The sequence below is a fragment of the Schistocerca gregaria genome, chromosome 2, assembly GCF_023897955.1.
Source record: "Schistocerca gregaria isolate iqSchGreg1 chromosome 2, iqSchGreg1.2, whole genome shotgun sequence".
Classification (NCBI taxonomy): Eukaryota; Metazoa; Arthropoda; class Insecta; order Orthoptera; family Acrididae; genus Schistocerca; species Schistocerca gregaria.
The window spans coordinates 624825720-624846674 of NC_064921.1; the positions used below are offsets into that span (position 1 = coordinate 624825720).

Consider the following 20955-nt stretch of genomic DNA (forward strand, 5'->3'; position numbering starts at 1 on the left):
TGACTCCGTAGTCAGACAGACGCTTGCGAAGTTGACTCAGATGCTGTTCATGTGTTTGACCATCCGGAGAGAAAACCAAGATGTCATCAAGATAAGCAAAGCAAAATCCCTTTATCACCTCGTCGATAAATCGCTGCCAAGTCTGTGCTGCATTCTTAAGGCCAAAAAGCATAAATAAAAACTCGAATAATCCAAATGGTGTAATCACTGCTGTCTTCTGAACATCTCTTGGAGCCACTGGTATCTGGTTGTATGCTTTCTTGCAATAGACGACGCTAAAAATTTTCGCGACGGCCAAAGCACACGTGAAGTCCTGTGTATTAGGTACTGGGTATCTATCTGGAATGGTTCTTGAGTTTAATGCTCAGTAATCCCCACACGGTCTCCATGATCCATCTTTCTTATGTACTAAGTGTAGGGGGGAAGACCACGGACTTTCTGACTGGCGAATTATCCCCACCTGTAACATTTCCTCGAATATCGCCTTTGTTTCTGTCAATCTCTCTGGTACGATTCTACGTGCTCGTTGTGAAACTGGTTGTCCTGGCATGGTACGAATATAGTGAACCGTACTATGTTTAAGTTCTTTTGTCTGTCCGTCAGAACATCTCCGAATCTTCTCTTCGTCATGTAGCTCTTCGGCTACAGAGTTGCCAATCGCCTGTAGCTTCTCACAAGTTGTATGCCCTTTAGTGCTTGATATTGCACTGTTGCCCATCAGATTTAACAAACGTTTTCCTTGTAAGTTGACCGCCAACTCAAAATGTGCCAGAAAACCAGCGCCCAAAATAGGTTCTGATATACCAGCTACCACAAAAGACCAGGTAAACTGTTTGGAAAAACCCACATAAATCTTGCACACTTTACATCCATACGTGTTAATCACCAAGTTATTTACTGCCTTCAAACATGGCTGTATGTCTTTTTCGTTGTGTGGTGCATGGCTGACAGGAAGCGAACTAATGTCTAACCTGGTATCCACCAAAAACCTTGTACCCGTAAGTACGTCTGATACATACAATCTTTCCGAAGCAGAAGGCATATGTATTGACGACTGTTGTCACTGACATGAAAACATTGCACTGTTTCTGTACATACCTTGGTTGTCCGACTAGGCACATGGTGATGTACATCTTGTAGCATTTCTCCCAAAACGTTTATGGTACCAATATACCTTATGCTCGTCCTCTTGTTGACTTCGTGTTTCACGCCCAGCCCGGTCTCTCTTGCGCTTAAAGATAACTTGTGGTCACTGTAGCATGCATAGTTGTGCTCGCAAATCCTCTATTGCAGTTTTAAAATCTCTAATTTCGTTTGAACTTTTTGTTGTTTGTCGCATTGCGACCGCGGCACAGTTTACTGTTATATCGTCAATTTGGTCTTGCTGGTAATGGTAGTTACCGTACATGGCATCTGTCGATGTCATTGCGACTGTTGCAGTAGGCTAGTGCATCTCACAGATTATGTCTGCAGCGAGCAGCAGTTTGTCAACTGATCTTTCATCGTATATAGCTAGTGTAGTTCTTACTTGCATTGGTAGCTGACTACCACAGGATCCCTGTTCAGGTGTTGCCTAGTAGTGGTTATTGTATACAAGTTTTCTACTCTAATTGCCTTTAATTATTTGGGTTAATTCAAGAAATGTTTGAGTATGTAATGTTTTAAAGCATGGCTTGCTAGTCAAATTGCTTTGTTATAGGAAGTGTGGCATCTTAACACATTAATCAGTGCTCCATTCCTCTTACCTTGTGCCATTAAATTGGTGTTCCTACACAATTATCAATTCATGATATTAGTTGGGATTTATGGAGAATATGGAAACTTTGAGATGGAGCTCAAGTGCCCTGTGAACCTACCAACAGTCATCAGCAGGAACTCTTTGAAACATGTCTCCCAACCAGCTAAGTCTTTCACAATGCTGTTAACATTAAATTTGCCAACTGCAAAAGTGTACTATGAAAACAATAGCCTACCTACTAACAGTGTACTATGCAATGTTCCACAGCCACATCAGATGTGGTCTGCTCCTGTGGAGCCACTCTGCAGTCAACAATAATGTTCTTTTTTATTATCTCAAGCAAAACCTGACCATTGTAAACCAACTTTTTCCAGATTAGGAGTTCTGAATTTTTTCACATCATATGTATTCAGCTGTTTCATTCTCAGAAATATAAATCATGTGACCTAAAGCAAGGGAGATGAAGTTAATCAAAATAGCACTTTCAATAAAGATAATATTGACAGGCCAAGACGTCAGTTAACAAAGACACAAAACAGCTTCCCAACGATGCCTCGAAAATTATTTAATGCGCTACCTGAAGATAGTTAGTCATTACCAGTGCAGTAATTTAGAACTAAAATTTTGTGTAAGCAGTTTTTGAAAACATTTCTTATGGAGATTAAGTATCAGAGGTCTCAGTAAAATATTTTAAAACTGAATTAAAATTATTATTTGCTGCAATAAATAATGATTGACAATGGTAGTCAGTTTCAGTCAAAATGTAACCTTCTTCACACCATATTACCCCATGATGGCTGGTGTGGTGGTGAATGGAGCAGATATAGTGAATCTATGAGAAAGTTTACTCCACAGCCACTTTGATAAACAGCCTACAGTACAGTGGGATCCATAATTTTCTTAGGTTGTTGCTTTAAGGAGGCCAGTATTAATAGAATTTAGATAGTAGTCCACAGGGAAAATGTGCCTAAAACATAAATGAGCAAGGGTGAAGAGATTCTTGAAATAATGCAAAAGTGACACATGATAGTTGTTCTGTACCTTAATGATGCATGAACTAAAGTGAAATACAAATGGCAAAAAGTTACAAGAATTAGAAACATAACATATTTTCCTAGCATCAGAGATACAGTACATACTGGATAGGAAACTTTGCAGACACAATTACTGCACCATCTGCTAACAATCAAGCAGTTTCAGTTGATTGCAAGATCACTTTTTATATACCCCCATTTGCAATGTGGAAACTTCAACAGACAGTCTTGCTTCTAACACTGCCCTAGGATGACAACATTTGTTGTCTGATGGCCATACTTTTGTCATCAGGTGATGATATTTGGCTCATGGAACTGGTCCCAAGTACTTGAGTCATACAAATCACAGACCTCACACCAAAGCAAGGAAAAAGGCCACTTACCAGCAAATCATATTGGCTAATTGCACCAAGCTCATAATCAACAAAACTCTACAATGGATTGGTAAGACTTAATAGTGGCTGGAACACAATTGCTTACTGTCAAGCACCTACAATGGCTGTGTAAAAGGAAGCAGAACACATGAAAATTACATAATATTAATGAGTGACATGCAGTCCATTTGTCCAGCACAGTTTCCTCAGCTTAGTCTTACTTGACATGAAAGAAGTATATGGTAATGTTCAAGCCCTTACATTTATACATAAACTTTGCCCTCTAGCACTGACTGTTAATCTGTTACAATATTAAGATGGTATGTGTTTACACTCAATGCACATGTCTCTTCAGGATGGATGTCATAATTTAGCATGTGCTGCCGTATACCAGGAAGATTGGTTAATGAAAACTGAGCTATCAATATCACCTTACAGATCAGAAGTTATGATGTTTACTCACAAATGTGGGTAACATATTGCACAGCGGATGAAATTGGAAGTCCATACAGTAAGAGTAACCTTGACTGCATAATACCAAGAATTAATCTTAGACTATTGTGGTATGTCCTCATTAGACAAATGATTTTGAGTTAGAACATGTGATAACATTCTCCACCCACTGGCCAACACTTGTGGTATGGCACACATGTGATGACAATGCTCATTCTGTATGTCATTGATGAAACCTCAATTGTATTTCATTTGATTTATGAAAATCTGAAATGTTTCACATTAACATATGAGAATGTCTCTAAATTTTTTTCTTCTGTTCTCAATACCTGTCAAGCTATTACACGTCATGCATATTACTTTGTTAACTTTCCCACTTGACTGACACAAGCTGCAATCCTCTGCAGCTGGAGGGCTCTGAACTGTAGTGTGTTACATGACAGTTCTTAATGGTACTATATCAGTGGGTGGAAAATAGTGTGCTGTAATTGAATTCCTAACCACAGGAAACATGCATCCATTAAAAATCTGTAGAATAATGAAAGCTGTGTACATTGATGATTGTATCAACAACATAACATGCAATGTTGGATTGTGTGAGTCATAATGAAAGAACTTTGTGAGACAGAGGTCAGAGCGGATGAGCACATATCGCAACCAACAAGACTCGTTGGAATCGGGTTGATGAACTCATCAGAGAAAATCATCAGATAACACAGACTTAGCTGTCATGTAAGTGTGGAATATCATGAGAGTATGTACAAGCCATTATTGCAGGAGTGCAGTATAGAACACTATTTGCTCACTGGATGCCTCAAATGCTCACTCTCGATACAAAACAGAGGAGATTGGGCACCTGTCAGCAATAACTTTTGTTTTGAGTGTGAGGGTGATGTGTTCATCAGACGATGAAATTTGGATTCACTATTTTGTCCCTGAAAACAGGAGATCATCAGTGAAGTTCCCACAAAGAATCAGTGATGCCATAAAAATTCAAGCCCATGCCATCAGCAAGCAAAGTCATGCTCACAGTATTCTGAGACACTCAAGCCATGGTTCATTTGGAATTCATGCCTAAAGACACCACCATAATCTCTGCAAGGTACTGTGAAACCCTTAGAAAACTGAAAGAATAAATTAGCCGGCTGGTGTGGCCGTGCAGTTCTTGGCACTTAAGTCTGGAACCGCGTGACCTCTATGGTCACAGGTTCAAATCCTGCCACAAGCATGGATGTGTGTGATGTCCTTAGGTTAGTTAGGTTTAAGTAGTTCTACGTTCTAGGGTACAGATGACCACAGATGTTAAGTCCCATAGTGCTAAGAGCCATTTTTGAAAGAATAGATTCAAACAGTTCATCCACACATGGAGCATGCTCTCCTTTAGTATGACAATGCCACAGCACACATGAGTCCTGTGACATCTGCAAAATCTCACTCTTAGGTTCGCTGTTACTGATTGTCCTCCATATGATTCAGGCTTATTCCCACCTGATCTTCATCTGTTTCTAAAACTTAAAGAATGCCTTTGAGGGCTTCACTTTGATAGTGAAGAATACATAAAAGCAGAGGTAAGCTTGTGGCTCAGTCAACAAAGTCAAACATTCTACAATGATGGTATTAACAAATGGGTCTCTCATTATGAGCAATGTGTTCATTGCCAGGATGACTTGTTGAGAAAAAATGTGTAGATATGGAGACTAATTATGTAGACTGTTGATAAAGTTTGTTTTATTTTTTAAAAAATTAGCAGTTTTAGCAGTTTAGCAGTTATTAGCAATTTTGGAGGCATTACTTGTCAGCGTGACCTTATATATTCAGTACAACCAATGCAAATGTTTAATGAAAACATTTATTGATGGGTCAAAAATAACACAAAACCATTTGTGGTTAGTGCCTTATCTTCTCCTGATCTCCAGGAGAACTGTTTTGCCCCCTCCCTCAAAAAAGTCAGTAGCTACTGCAGAGCCAGTGGCCATCATGTAAGCTCTGCAGCTTGTCAAGCTGTTTGAACTTGCAGGGGTTCCATCATCTCGATACACACTTTAAACTTTAGTTGACAGAACTCCCCATTTCTTCCAGAAGTTCTTCCTGAAAATTGCTTTTTAACAAAGAAGAACAATCTAACTGTTCTGGGAAATTTTATTTGTGAGTTTATAAACAGACTTGAATTCATGACTCAAGTTACAAGTTGTTATCAACACAAGCATGACTGAACTATTCCAAGGCTATTGGTAGAATCCTCCTCTACTTCATTCAAAACTTTTAGGTCAGTGCTGACCATTGTCATGAACTTTTTCATGAAGGTCTCCTTGGTATGACACATAGTGCTGTAGACTCTACAGCTACTTGCGATGAAATGGTTTCATCATAATATGGCCTTTCTCTGCTGCATTATGCCCCAGGACCTCTAGCAAAAAATCCAAACACAATGAACCCACAATCAATTCAATACTCTGACTAACCATAATAACATAACTTAAATGTGATTATGAACCAACTAGCCATGATTTCTCAATTATATCAACTGTTATGGGGGAAGGTGTTTTACAAACTTCTGAATTATTAATTCATGTCTTTGTACTCTCACATCTACCATCCCTATAATTGAGTAATTGTGGTCATTTGTGACTAACTTATTATAATTAACATAGCACAATCATACTGTTGACCATGGAGTCTCAATAAATGTATCCATCTTTGAATGAAATTTTATAAGCTTCTGATATAACAGAGAAGTAACTTTTAAAATTTATTTATTTATTGTGTCAAAAGTACAGAAATATATTAAAAAAAAATATGTGTTGACATTATACACAAAAGAAGACCAAAAATTGGGCACTTCAAGTGCATTTGGTGTAGCCCTCATAAGGTCTTGCATGGTGCTGGTGGTTGGTGATGAGGAACACTGAAGGAAATGACTGTTAGTCTGCTCAATGCCACACTGGCAAAGAACTGAGTCCACAGAGAAACCTCAAGTCCGCAGATTGGTCTTGCATCTCGTTGTGTTTGATCGTAATATATTGAGAGACCTCCATATTGACCATATCTCCGAATGTCCAGGGGGAAGTTCCTCCTTTGGAGCCAACCATTCTTCCAAATACTGACATTTCTCCTGCCATCACGAGATCCTTGCTCATGTAGATTCTTGATGAGAGTGCCTCAGTAGTTGTGAAGAAGCTCTTTCTTGATTTCAGCCTACGATGTGCGGGCTGATGACCATATAATAGATGGGCTTTCATAATTGTGGCCTTACTTTTCTCATATCTTGCAGCTACCTCACATCTGATTTCAGGAGGAGCTACGTCAGTGAAATTTCAGAAGGAACTATGCCAGCGAGGCAATGGAATTTGTCCACAGAAGTAGGTCATCAGCAACCCACGATAATCCGGCAAGACTCACTTAGAGCCACATCTATGTTCCTGGCATGACTGGACTTGTACCATACTGAATGCACAATGCATAGATTAGCACCCCATGATGTACCTGTCATTTTCCCACTTTGCCGCTATGTTATTTCTGGCTGCCACTTTCTATTTGGTGTTTAGGCAATGTTTTTTATATGTTAGCGTATGGTTCAGAGTTACTCCAAGATATTTGAGAGTAGGATTATGTTCGAGTATGATGCCTCCCAAGGATATATTTAAGGATCTATTTGCCTGTTGATTCTTCAGGTGCAAATTGCACGTCTGAGTCTTGGCAGGAATAGGTTTCGAGTAATTCCCATGATAATAAATAGTGAATTCTTCCAAAGATTTTGATAGCTTACTTTCTACAGTCTCAAAACAGTCAGCCTGAGTAGTGTCAGTGCAGTCATCAGCATAAATAAAGCTTCGAGTTCCTTCAGGTATAGGTTGATTGTTGGTATAGATGTTGAATAATAGTGGCACAAGCATGTTGCCTTGTGGTAGCCCATTTTTCTGAGCTATGCAACTACTTTTCTTACCCTGAAATTCCACAAAAAATCTACGGTTCTGGAGAAGGTTTCTAATATTGCACATGAGTGTGAAGTCTTTATTTATATCATAAACTTTATTCAGAAGGAGCCGATGGTTGATTGTATCATAAGCCATGGATAGATCGATAAAGACAGCACCTGTAATGAGCCATTTCTCATATCCATCTTCAATATGTTGTGTTAAGATCAGAAAGGTGGAGTCTCTTCTAATACAACAGCAAGCAGGTTTCAGAGAAGGGAAAAGTTGCACTTCTCAAACATTAAACTTTTAAAATGGTAATCACAAGTTTATGTGTCCTTATTGACTGACATAAGTTATTTTGATCAATAGTTGAACATCAGCAGTCCTGCTATGTTTGTAATAACAATCCTCAACATACCACCTTACCAATCATATCCAGTGGGGTGTCTTATAGATTCACTTTCTATCCATACTTATCAGCAATTACACTTGAAGATATACTGTTATCACTTGCACCAGACATGTGCTTACTGATAGTGTAATAGCCCCTTAATACCATGAAATAGTGCATTGATAATGGCTAGGAACTAGTCCTACATAGTCTTGAATGAACTGTGACAGAAGCCCAAAGAACAGAGGACTGGCATATTAGGACATGTATTGATATAATGAAATAGTGCATTGATAATGGCTAGCCACTAGATAAAATCTAGATTTGCTAATAAAACCGGAAAGAAAAGGACAACTGATCACTGTGCTTTATCTTTTGAAAGTCGTATCACAGTTGTTGAGTGCACCCACATTCGTAATGGTCTAACAATGTGTGACAATAAGAAGCAATGTGACGTTGGATTGCAAGCAAAATTCACACCTCTCTCTCATTGGTTGACTTACTTGATTTGTGCAGCTGATCTTCTTCTCTGGATTGCCGGCTCCGTCAATGTTCGAAACCTTCTTCACCAAAGAACAATGCTGGTTATAGGAATTTATAATATTCTCTCTCTATTTTTGAAATAATTTAGTACTCAAAGAATACTTTCAACTTCCACTGAGATTAAATTCAATATTTTCCACATATAAATATTAAGACTCGTGCAAGTCAACTGATTCATCTCACATCAGATCCGATTAGAATACATTTACAATATAGTTGGCTTAATAACCACCAGCAATTATGAACATGTCCTACTTCTCTCAAGTCCAGTGCATGAATTATAATTAAGAGTGTTTCAACTGTTCTTCTTTTTTCTTGTTAAAATAATCAACAATATAAAACACCATAAGATACATAAACACTCCTTGTTCTTCCAATATGGCTTCTGTGATGTGAGTGGCAAACACTTGTCGATGCCATCTGACCATCGCATCTACCTTACACTCGTGACTCCTTTCCAGCCTACACACATAAACATGTGTTGTGTAGTATGAACATTCTGTCACACTTATTTTTCAAAATATTGTGTGTTTGAGATGGTAGAAGAGAGAATGGTTCTAGAATTTACTTGGAAATTCTTGAATCACTACAATGGAAAGTAACTTGATGAGGTGCATAGTGTTTCTGCAGTATGGGAACGGTGATGAGACCCACAGAAATACTGTTTGTTGCTTTCAATTGTTCGTTACTGACATCATAAGCTGAAACAAGGTATTGAACCACATCATGCACAGGATTGATCACTGTAGGTGATTGAAGAGTCAACTGAGAAGCACTGCACCATCCAGAATGGAAAGCATCAGCATGGCGTGCAGATTTTAGCACATGATGGTTATGTGAGGGTCATGTAGTAACTGTATCAGTGTAAAAATAATCTCTTAGGTGGTCATTGTGAACTGTCAGGATTCGCTACTGTGAAGGGCACCAACGTGAAAATCAGGTACTGTGGGGATATTATATAAATCAGGTACAACATGATATGGTAGACTAACAGTAAAATGGTCAGATATATCCAAGTGTTCACCATGGATGCTAAGAACAAACTAAAGTTTAGGTGAAGTCACAGATATTCCACTCACAGCACAACAGCAATGTCTACTGTAGTGGATGTCCCCACACTGGCATCTGTTTATGGAATAGTGTATGAAACTTTTATGGACTGGTACAGTATTTTATATGTTTTATGTGAGGATCTAACAGATGTCCACTGAATGCAGTTACTTGTATGTGTTGCAATAATAGTGAAACACAATGGAAGTGGCTTACAACTGTTTATCTTAGTTTTGCCTCAGGCAATGATGTTATGAACATTGATGTTTATGTAACCATTATAGACACTCTGTGACAAATATGTGGAACCATAACTCTTCTACATCAGCAAGATAACATTTCTGCACACAAAGAAAGGAATATTGTGTCTTTATTCAAAGAATGTGGATGCCCTTCTCAAAACCTTATCACAATCACACTCACTATCTTCAATATGAACTGGAGCATTAGTTGTGCACCAAATAAATTCACCCAAAACTCCAAGAACAATTCATGACACTTAAGAATGAACAGAAACAAATTCCACACTCATTGTCTTAAAATATTTGAATACATTTCCTGGAAATTAAATACTGTAAGAACAGTGAAAGCATGTCCTGTGCTGTCAGCAGGTATTGTGACTTTAAAACAAACAGTAATATATGAAGATAAAGGGGCTTGTTGTTTATCCCAAATTATATATTCAGCCTATTTAAAGTATGATCTGTTTATATTCTCAAACACAGTTATATATAAGTGATGTACTGCATAATAATTAACTTCCAACTTTTAAAATAAAAATATATAAATAAGAGCATGTTGTTCCTTCCTTTAATAAAGGCAATTCTTTTGCAGTTAACTTTTCCTGGTGTTAATGTATCTGGCATAGAGCTTATAACAGCAAATTCAATAAAAAATGAATTTGCAACATTTTGGCAGAAAAGCGATGTTGATCTCTCCAGAGGTCTTGATTTTGCCCCTGGTGGAGCAGTCTATGCTCGTATTACACATCTGCAGCATGCACCATACTTATTTGCAGTACAGGTGAGTTCAATTGAAACTCTTATTTACACTAATCACTTATTTGATTAAAAATAAATAAATGAATAAACTGTTATTGGTGTAGAAAACATCGAATAATGATTTCTTCCATAGAGGATTTATTTACACATTTGTGTTCAAATGCTAGGCGATTCCTGCATAGACCTTTGGAAATGTTATCAGAACAAGTAAAATCTTAATCAAAAGGTAGTCTGTAATATTCCAGCCTGTAATTATTGTAAGGTTCACTAGCACACTGCCCTTTCCTAAAAAGAAGTAAGCCAGTCCATGTTGATAAACAGTGATGATTCACAGGCTAACAATAACCATTCTCAAACATATACCACATCTGTACCTGTCGTCATAATGGAGCAAGAGGCTAAGCATTTATCCCAAAGACAGCCAAAACACAGCGTAGGTCTTTTGAAGCTGGTTGGATACCAGTGGGTTTTCATAAAAGGCCAAACACGAATGACCTCAGAGATGTAGTTGTGCACTGTGCCACAGTGACGCCTTCCCAAATATATTTACTTTTACATTCATTTTAATGTTTCCCCAGGTATATGAAATACTTCCTCCTATAACCAGCTCATATAATTAGAAATGCCATGGATGACGTTTCAGCTGTCACAGTGAGGAGGAATTGGGCAGTGGCAGAAAATACCCACACCATAGACTGCTGGAAGCTGGAAACTGCTTGTAGCTGCTGTACAGCACTCGACTTGAGAGATGTGTTGAGAGGGCTTTGGTTTTCATGGGGAGAGGCAGGCCTGTGGATTCTGTTGAGGTGTTGGCAACAGCAGTAAAGTGGAAGCTGGTGTAGGATCCACTTCCATACAGGTCTGTTCGGTGTCTGGTTTGCAGATTTGAGTTATAGTTGTGGATAGGCCTTGGTAGGAAAGAACTTAGTGGAAAGCTGATTTCTGGCAACTGAAGCTGCATCTGGTTGTAATAGCAGGTTCGCTTCCTGTCTTTGAAACAAAAACATTTTCTGACAGTTTTATCTCAAGACAACAGTGGAATATTACCTTGAGAATGGCCAGCTATGTGAGTGTGTGTGTTGGTATGCTGTAACTGACTGTTACTATCAGTTCAGCCAAAACATCCATGGTAACAGAAAGGTTAATTCCAATTATGATCCAAAAAATGGGAGGCAGTTTTTCCACTAGTACTATCAAATTACTCAATTGCTTCACAGAGTGGTATAAAATAGAAATGTGGCAACCCAATAAGAAGTAATCAATAATATTTATTAGTGGTGATGGCACAGTACAGCATTTGGTGTTTTTCGGTCAAGACTGTTTGTAATCCTTTCCTAATAACTTGAATGATTCCTTGCAATCTATGATATTGTCACTGAGACTAAAAATAATCACGTACACACTTGTTGAACTATCCTATTTCTCTGCATATGGTGACTGCTACTTTGGAATGTAGTCTTCTGAATGGGACTTGCAAAACTGTGTTCTGTGGCGTATGTATAGGAAGTGAACTGAGCTGGTTGCAGCCACTGAACTGTGGCAGTGTTCACAGCACACTGTCTTTTCTGCCTATCAGCAGAAGCATCTCGATCTTCACCGATGTTAGGTAAGCAAAGGACTTCCCAGCTGACAGCCTCTCTTTCACTGTCTGTGGTGGGTGACAGCTATTGGATGATGAATATGACAAGTCAATGAATGTGGTGCAGAAGCAAAAAAGCGGTCCTGATTTGTTGGCGTCATGTGGAGGCTGCTGCTTGGAACTGAGAGGTGCCTGGTGTGACTGTGCCAGTGTGATGGTGGGCTCTCAAAGTATTATTGTGTACCACTTGAGCCATGGACTCAATAATGTGAGTGCTTACTCATCGGGGCCTAGGCAGAGAAGATATTCCTATTGTGCTGCAGTTTTTTATGCAAATGTGGAGGAATTATTTGAGCGTGAGGGTAAAATTTTTGTGCATGCATCAGTAGTTCCATGTGCGCCACCAGAGGCACTGGGTTTATTTTATTCATGCGAAGTGCATATAATTTATTCCTTGTTTTAGTCACCTTTTGTATGTTAATTATTCTATGTTTTTTATCTATCTTTCTGTAGTGTGTGTTCCTTTTATACATGTTTAGTAACACTAGGAACGAGAAGCTCACTGACCTCGACTAGACTGTTGCACATTACTGGAATCATGAGCTCTGTATTTTAGCACCGCACACAAAAATAAAGTTCCATCATTTAGTTTAACATATTCTGGTGGATGCGTCATTTCTGTAGCAGGCAAGGCAGAATCATAGGACCTAATTCATATACACTGTGGCTAAAGCAGTGACCCCAATGTGATCTGCCCTTCCTGTGCATGTGTAACACCAGTAAAGGATTAATGAGAATCAAGCAGCTGCTAACCCAGCAGTATCTAGTCTAGCCTTGAAACTATCGCCTCCTGGCTGCAAAATCTGGTGCTGTGGTTTGCCCAGGTACAGGAAATTTATTTTCATTCAGGCTTTATCTCAGATGCATCTAAATTTGCATCAGCAGTGAGCCAATTAGAACATGTAATGGGACACCCTCCTCTGGTATTACCTTTTCTTATAGAAATAGCCAATATCAAAGAGTATTTTCAATCTTGTATAGGTGAAAATTATCTCAGCTGTTTCACTAAAAGAATTTCATATGATTTTGTGTATGTTATGTTATATTTCATGTTAAAATGTATAAAAAGAAACTAATTTGTTACAATCAATAGCTACTATCTCCTGCTTGTATACATTAAATTATTCTTCTTTTAGAATTATTTGAAATTATGAAATATCTGGCATACTTAAAATTCATATTATTAATTGCACAATCTAATGCTAATTATTAAATTTATTTCTGTGTGATATAACTTGGTGATGATTCTTCTTTTGTCAAGAAAGATTGTAAACTCTTTTTTTTGTAAACTCTTTGGAATGTGTTACTACTGCAGAATGAGTGAGTAGTGGTGGGCATGCCTCTGATGGAAATGGATGTGTTTTTCATTTTGACAATAATGACGTAAATTTTAGTTTGATGAAAATGGAGATTGTGAAGTCAGTGTGATGTAGAAGAACAGGATAAAATACAAAAAACAAAAAGTACTTCATCAATTATTATGTCAATTGGAACTCACAAAGTCAAAATTGCAGCCTCAAGAATCTACCCCTAGATGTCCTGCAGCCAACAATGAGAAAAGAAATTGCATATCTTACGCCTCTCAAAGCTTCGAAACTAATAAAGAGACTGAAAATTTATTGGTGGCGTGTGGGAGGGTAAGATTAGAAGTAGCAATATGCAGTAGAAGTGCAAGATATCATCATCACACCACCTGAAGGTAATGCATACGAACGATTGAAGATGGAACTGATCCACCACATATCTGCATCAAAAGAAGAGTGCATCCATCAGATATTAATTCAAGAAGACATTGGGGACCAAAGACCTTCACTGTATCTGCAGCATCTTAGAAGTAAAATTGATGCTGGTACTGTATCTGATCATCTGTTGTGTACAATCTGGAGCAGTCATTTACCTCCATCTATCAAGGCGATTACCACGATGCAGTCAGAGATGTCATTAGACTCTGTGGCAGGATTGGACGACAAGGTGCTGGATGCTGCCTCACCTGCACCTATTATGGTATCAGCCATCACAGTAGCATGAGCTGAGTACGATGCATTAGCGGTGAAGGCTGATCAACTGACGCAACATATTAGCCACCTGGTAGCGTGTTGCAGTGTCGGTGGAGATCGCAACTGGGCAAGATACAGGTGACACCCCCACAGCAGGTCTGTGTCCCACTCACCTGTGCCATCACCTGATGCACAGAAGGATGTGTGCTGGTACCGATGGCATTTGAGGGAACTTGCGCAATGCTAAACCAAACCATGCATGTTCCCAAATGGCAGTGGCAATTGAACGTAGGCACTTTGTCAGATTGTTGGCCGACATCACTCAGATTGTCAGCCAACATCATAGTGTCTATTCATCAGCAATCATCACACCAGCTATAAGTACTTGAGTGAGACTGGCTCCGAATTATGTATTTACCCATGTACGATACTACATCAGTGCCAACTGCGTACATCATTCTGCCTGGTGGCTGTGACTAACTTGGCCATTGCAACATATGGCTTGCACAGAATATAGCTGGATCTTGGCCTCTGACATGTGTTCCTTTGGAATTTCACTGTGGCTGATGTGGCAGACCCAATAATATAAGTGGATTTCTTGGTGTACTATAACCTTTTGGCAGATTTGACCAACACCTACCTTGTAGACTAGATGATCGGGCTGATGGACGCAGATTTCTGGCACCAGGCATCCAACCAATCTGCCACTGCCAATGAGTATGCCATATTATTGAAGGACCTTCCAGCGTTAAAAAAGCCACTGGGCATACCAAAGAACATTAGGCACAACACTGTGTGCTATGTCAAGACAACTAAGGGGCTGCCAATCTTCTGCCGACCAAGTTGACTGGCGCTGGACTTTTTGAAGATAGCCAAGTCTGAGTTTGATACCATAATCAAAGAAGACAGCCCTTGGTCTTCACTGTTATACCTCATCCCCATAAAGGTTGGGGATTACAGAGCATTGAACATCCGCACAATACCTGACAGGTACCCGATACCTCTGCCCCATGACTTCAGCTATGCACTGAGCTGTGCTTGTGTGTATAGTGTACTAGATTGCACCAAGACCTACACACAGATTGTGGTGGCCAATGAAGGCAGCCATTATTATGCCATTTGGCTTATTTGAAAGCCAATTTATGACTTTCAGTCTCCGGAATGTAGTGCAAACCTCGCAAAGGTTCACTGATTCAGTGCTGCATGGCTTGTCATTCTGTTTCACTTAGCTGGATGACATTTTGGTCTTCTCAGTTTCGCCAGAAGAACACTGCCAGCATCTCATCGAGGTTTTTCAATGACTAAGTGAGTATGGAATTGTGCAAAACATGGTGAAGTGTATCTTCGAACAGATGCAAGTTGACTTCCTAGGGCACCACATTACTCCTTAAGGCTCACACTCATTGCTGGACAAAATAGAAGCTTCCAGAATGAGATTTTCACTCTGCAGCAGAGTGTGCGCTGGTATGAAACTTCCTGGCAGATTAAAACTGTGTGGCGGACCGAGACCCGAACTCGGGATCTTTGCCTTTCGCGGGCAAGTGCTCTACCGACTGAGCTACCCAAGCACCACTCACGCCTCATCCTCAATGCTTTACTTCTGCCAATACCTCGTCTCCTAACTTCCAAACTTAACACAAGCTCTCCTGCGAACACTGCCGAAATAGCACTCCTGAAAGAAAGGATATTGCGGAGACATGGCTTAGCCGCAATATCCTTTCCTTCAGGAGTGCTAGTTCTGCAGGGTTCGCAGGAGAGCTTCTGTTAAGTTTGGAAGGTAGGAGACGAGGTACTGGCAGAAGTAAAGCTGTGAGGACGGGGTGTGAGTCGTGCTTGGGTAGCTCAGTCAGTAGAGCACTTGTTCGCAGAAGGCAAAGATCCCGAGTTCGAGTCTCGGTCCGACACACAGTTTTAATCCGCCAGGAAGTTTCATATCAGTGCACACTCTGCTGCAGAGTGAAAATATCATTGTGGAAATATCCCACAGGCTGTGGCTAAGCCATGTCTCTGCAATATCCTTTCTTTCAGGAGTGCTAGTTCTGCAGGGTTCGCAGGAGAGCTTCTGTTAAGTTTGAAAGGTAGGAGACGAGGTACTGGCAGAAGTAAAGCTCTGAGGACGGGGCGTGAGTCCTGATTGGGTAGCTCAGTCAGTAGAGCATTTGCCCGCTATAGGCAAAGGTCCCGAGTTCGAGTCTCGTTCCGGCACACAGTTTTAATCTACCAGGAAGTTTCATATCAGTGCACACTCTGCTGCAGAGTGAAAATATCATTCTGGAAATATCCCACAGGCAGTGGCTAAGCCATGTCTCCGCAATATCCTTTCTTTCAGGAGTGCTAGTTCTGCAGGGTTCGCAGGAGAGCTTCTGTTAAGTTTGGAAGGTAGGAGACGAGGTACTGGCAGAAGTAAAGCTGTGAGGATGGGGCGTGAGTCGTGCTTGGGTAGCTCAGTCGGTAGAGCACTTGCCCATGAAAGGCAAAGGTCCTGATTTCGAGTCTCGGTCTGGCACACAATTTTAATCTGCCAGGAAGTTTCAAAATAGAAGCTATCCACCAGCTGCCCCAACCAGCCTAATGCAAGGAATTAAGACACTACCTAGGGTTAAACATTTATCGGAGACATCTGCCACATGCATCTGAAGTTCAAGAGCTGTTAACATCTGCGCTGGTAGGCCAGGACTATTTGACAAGTACCTGCATGGATGACGTGATCATGGCATTTGAGAAAACAAAAGAAGTAATAGTGGATGTGGCATGTTGGCGCATTCCTGAATGAACTGTTGGCTGTGGTTGTAGATGTGAGCTAGACAGGAATAGGCAGTGTGCTCAACAACACATTGATGAGGCCTGGTAGCCGCTAGCTTTCTTCTCTAGAAATCTGACAATGTCGCAACAAAAATGGAGCACATAAGACTGTGAACTGCTGGAAGTTTGCTAGGCTGTCAAATATTTTCATCCTTATGTTGAGGATTTTGCATTCACAGTATTTACAGACCAGAAGCCACTGACATTCACCTTCCAGGAATATAATCAAAACTGCTCACTAAGGCAACAAAATCAATCTATATGTTTCCCCATTCACCATGGACATTCAACACATTTCCAGGATTTAAAACATCATGGTGGGTTGTCTCTCTTACATCAGCAGTGTCTCTTCACTGGACTACATGGCACTTGCAGAAGCACAGAGGTCAGGCCAAGAGCTGCATGACCTGTTACAATATGCAAGGATTTCATTGCGACTACAGCCTGTAGACATTCCTGGTGCCAGCATGCAACTGTATTGAGATGTGTCCACAGCCAAGCCACGTCCATACATTCCTCTGAACTTCTGACAGCAAGCATTCGAATCCCTACACAGCCTGAGACACCCAGGTAAGAGATCTATGCTCCATGTGGTTCTAGACCGCTTCGTGTGGCTGCAACCAAAGAAGAACTGTAGAGAGTGTATGAAGTGTTGTGTCCAGTGCCAACACAGTAAAGTTCACACACACACACGTACATGCACCAGTAGGTTAGCAAATTCTTGGCAAAGCATATTCAGATTTCTAAAAAAATATACAACATGATACAGTATTCTAGGGTCTTCTATACGAAATCAAACGTTGGTGAAAGTGTCAGGGCCAAAATTTTAGCAGCTGTAGAAGGAGTCACAGTGGCAAAATTTATGTTTTGGGTAAATTTCTTGCATTCAGCAGATACTGCAATTTGATATTTTCATAGAATTGATTGATAACTACAATTTTACAGTCATCTTTCAGTTGAATGCAAAGCAGGTGAATAAACTGCAAGTGTATGTCAACATTGATAAGTAGATGATTGGGTGCAGCGAACGGACTAAGAAAATGATAATGTTGACATGGTATCTCTCAATTTGTTATGCTTCAATAACTTGATCTGCTATGCTTCTGCTTAGATGGTTCATCTAATTAAGATTTTTTAAAATTTTCTCTCTAATCTACTACAGAAATTCCAAAAACTTCATCCAACATAGGATCAGACTGTTATAATGACAGAGCCCAAGCCTTAACATTGGCTTCCAAGAAGACGATATATTCCTGATAACCATAACATGGTTTCATTGAGAATTTCTACATATCAATGCACACAAATTACTCATACGCTTTAATTCTGTAATACAAAAGTCATCCTGTGATGTACACTAAGGGATTGTAAAAGGTAAAACATTCAGAAGCAATGGTGTGCGCACAGCATGCTATGAGGATGTGTAAAACAGCAGAAACATAATAAGTGAATTAATTGCAGAGTTTGGCAGGTATATAGGCCCATGAGGCACTAGGCCTTGCAGACATCACAGGGCGGAATACAGGCATGAAAGTGCATTGAGCACTGCAACAGCTGTGGACATGTCTGTGTGGATGGTCTGATGGCGTCTTCTGCTAGCTAGACTGATGACACTCATACCACTGTGTCGCTTCCATTGACCAGAACCCACATTTCAGCAGGACAATGCCTGGCTGTATGTACTGAGGAATGTGCAAGGCTTCTTCAAAGAATGATGGGTACCTCTCCTTCCCTGACCTGCCTGTTCACATGACAGGTCACCCATCAAACATGTTTGGGATATGGTTGGTTATTACCTTGTTCATTCAAGTTCTCCTGCAGCAACAATTAATTTTTTGTGGATGCACCTACAATTTACTTGGCAGAGTATTCCTCAGCAGCATATTCAGGCACTCTCTGATTCCCTGCAATTATGTCTAATGGCTCTGATTGCAGCACTTGGTGACACTACTACATACTGAATTTTCAGAGTCACAGTGCATTTACGGATCTGTAATGCTAATCATTTGCATTTTGTCAAGTCCCTGACCAATGGAATAAATTTCATTGTGATCACATCTATCAGTCTTGATGTTCCACTTTTTCAAAATAGTTGTGTGTCTTACATGTGATTTCATGTTTGCACTCAGCAGGTCATTGTAAGATGTCTCTGTCATATTGCTGAAATCTAGTTTCATGGCAAATTCTCAAATAATGTACTCAACACAGAGTTTAGTTAATTGTTTCCACACTTATTATCACTTGCAGCAACACAATGACTGCTCTCAGATCTCACGTAGATTGTTAATCACAGGCGCACACTTTCAATAGCCTACTAATCAGTATGAAAGTGGCAAAATGTTAGTAGTGCACTTTCACATATGGATTCTGCTGGCTGAACACTACAAGCTGGTTTTTGATTCCACAGGCACTGAGCACAATAAATTTACTGATCACTGATAGAAATAAGCAGATGTCCATATTGTTGATATGAAAATGCAGTTGTAATGGAAGCATGGAATGTTGCACGCTTGGCTCAAAAAATAATGTGGAAAAGCAAAAAGGCAAAAGTTAATAGAAATTCATGCATCTGTAACAAGACTTCAAGCAACATACCTTAGCGAAGGATCTTTGTAGGAGCCCAAGAGAATTCTGATCCTACATAAAATCACTAAGCATGTCAACCAGTGTAATGTGGCAACGGAAGACATAAAAACGAAACCTAAAGTTTAAAATTTCGTGTTTTAAAGCTATTCACACAGTAGTTCAAGTCCTCCTGCAGCCACAGTTCGTAATTTGTGGATGCACCCCCAAACCGTATGGCAGATTATTCCCCAGTAGCATATTGAGGCACTTTGTGATTCCGTGCAACAGTGTTTAGCAGCTCTGATACACCCCTTGGTGATGCTACTCTGTACTGAAGTTCCATGGTCACTGTGCATATACTGTACTAATCAAATGTTACTGTGAACTTTTATACATTTCTAAGCAAATATATTTTATGTAAAGCAAATTATTGTCGGAGCTTACAGGTCATCTAAATTATTAAATTTTCGCCCTGTAGAGTTACAAACAAACATGTATATACCAAGATTATAAAATGTCAATATGCCAGTCTATGAATATTTTCCCCCACCCCAACATTCACAAGATTATTACAACATGTAGTCATTTATCTTTGTGAATGTCTTTGGTAAACATCAATCTATGAGTACATTTACATCTACAAGCGAATACCACAAGCCACCGTGTGGAATATGGTGGTGGATACCTTGTGTTCCACTCAAAAATGAAGCAAGGGAAAAATGACTATCTATATGCCTCTTTACAATCCCTAATTTCTCTCACCTAGCTTCACAATCCATGCAAAATGTAAATTGGTGGCAGTGGAATCATTCTGCAGGCAGCTGTAAAATGTTTCACAAAAAGAACCTTACCGTCCCCAAGGGATACTATTTGAAACTTCCTGACAGATTAAAACTGTGTGACGGAGCGAGACTCGAACTCAGGACCTGTGCCTTTTGCGGGCAAGTGCTCTACCAACTGAGCTACCCAAGCATGACTCACACCCTGTCCTCACAGCTTTACTTCCACCAGTACCTCCGTCTACTACCTTCCAGACTTTACAGAAGCTCTCCTGTGAACTGGATACTATTTGAGTTCACGAAGCATTTCCTTAATACTCACCTGTTGATTGAACTTTCCAATAACAAATATGGCAGCAAGCTTTTGAATTGCTTTCATGTTTACCTTCAATCCAACATTTCACAACTGTTCTACATGCAGTCTCCTTTGTAGATGAGCTACTCTTTCCTAAGAGTCCCTCAATAAACCAAAGTTGACATTCACCTTCCCTACTACCATCATTATGAGCTGGTTCCATTTATTATTGCTTTGCAATGTTTTGCCTAGATATTTAATTAATGGAACTGAGTCAAGCAGCACACCACTTATATTGCATTCAAACATTACAAGACTGTTTTTCCTAGTCATCTGAATTAACTTACATTTTTCTACATTTAGAGCAAGCTGCCATT

General features: G+C 39.8%; 1 protein-coding gene across 2 annotated transcripts in view; it reads left to right on the plus strand.

The window, feature by feature from the left end:
* The window catches only part of LOC126334632 (phenoloxidase 2-like), a 210421-nt gene that overhangs the window by 158899 nt on the left and 30567 nt on the right, over positions 1-20955 (plus strand). For both annotated transcript variants that reach the window (XM_049997067.1, XM_049997068.1), the window contains one exon: positions 10335-10523. In XM_049997067.1, coding sequence (XP_049853024.1) covers positions 10335-10523 — 189 coding nt within the window. The remainder of the gene's footprint in view (positions 1-10334; positions 10524-20955) is intronic.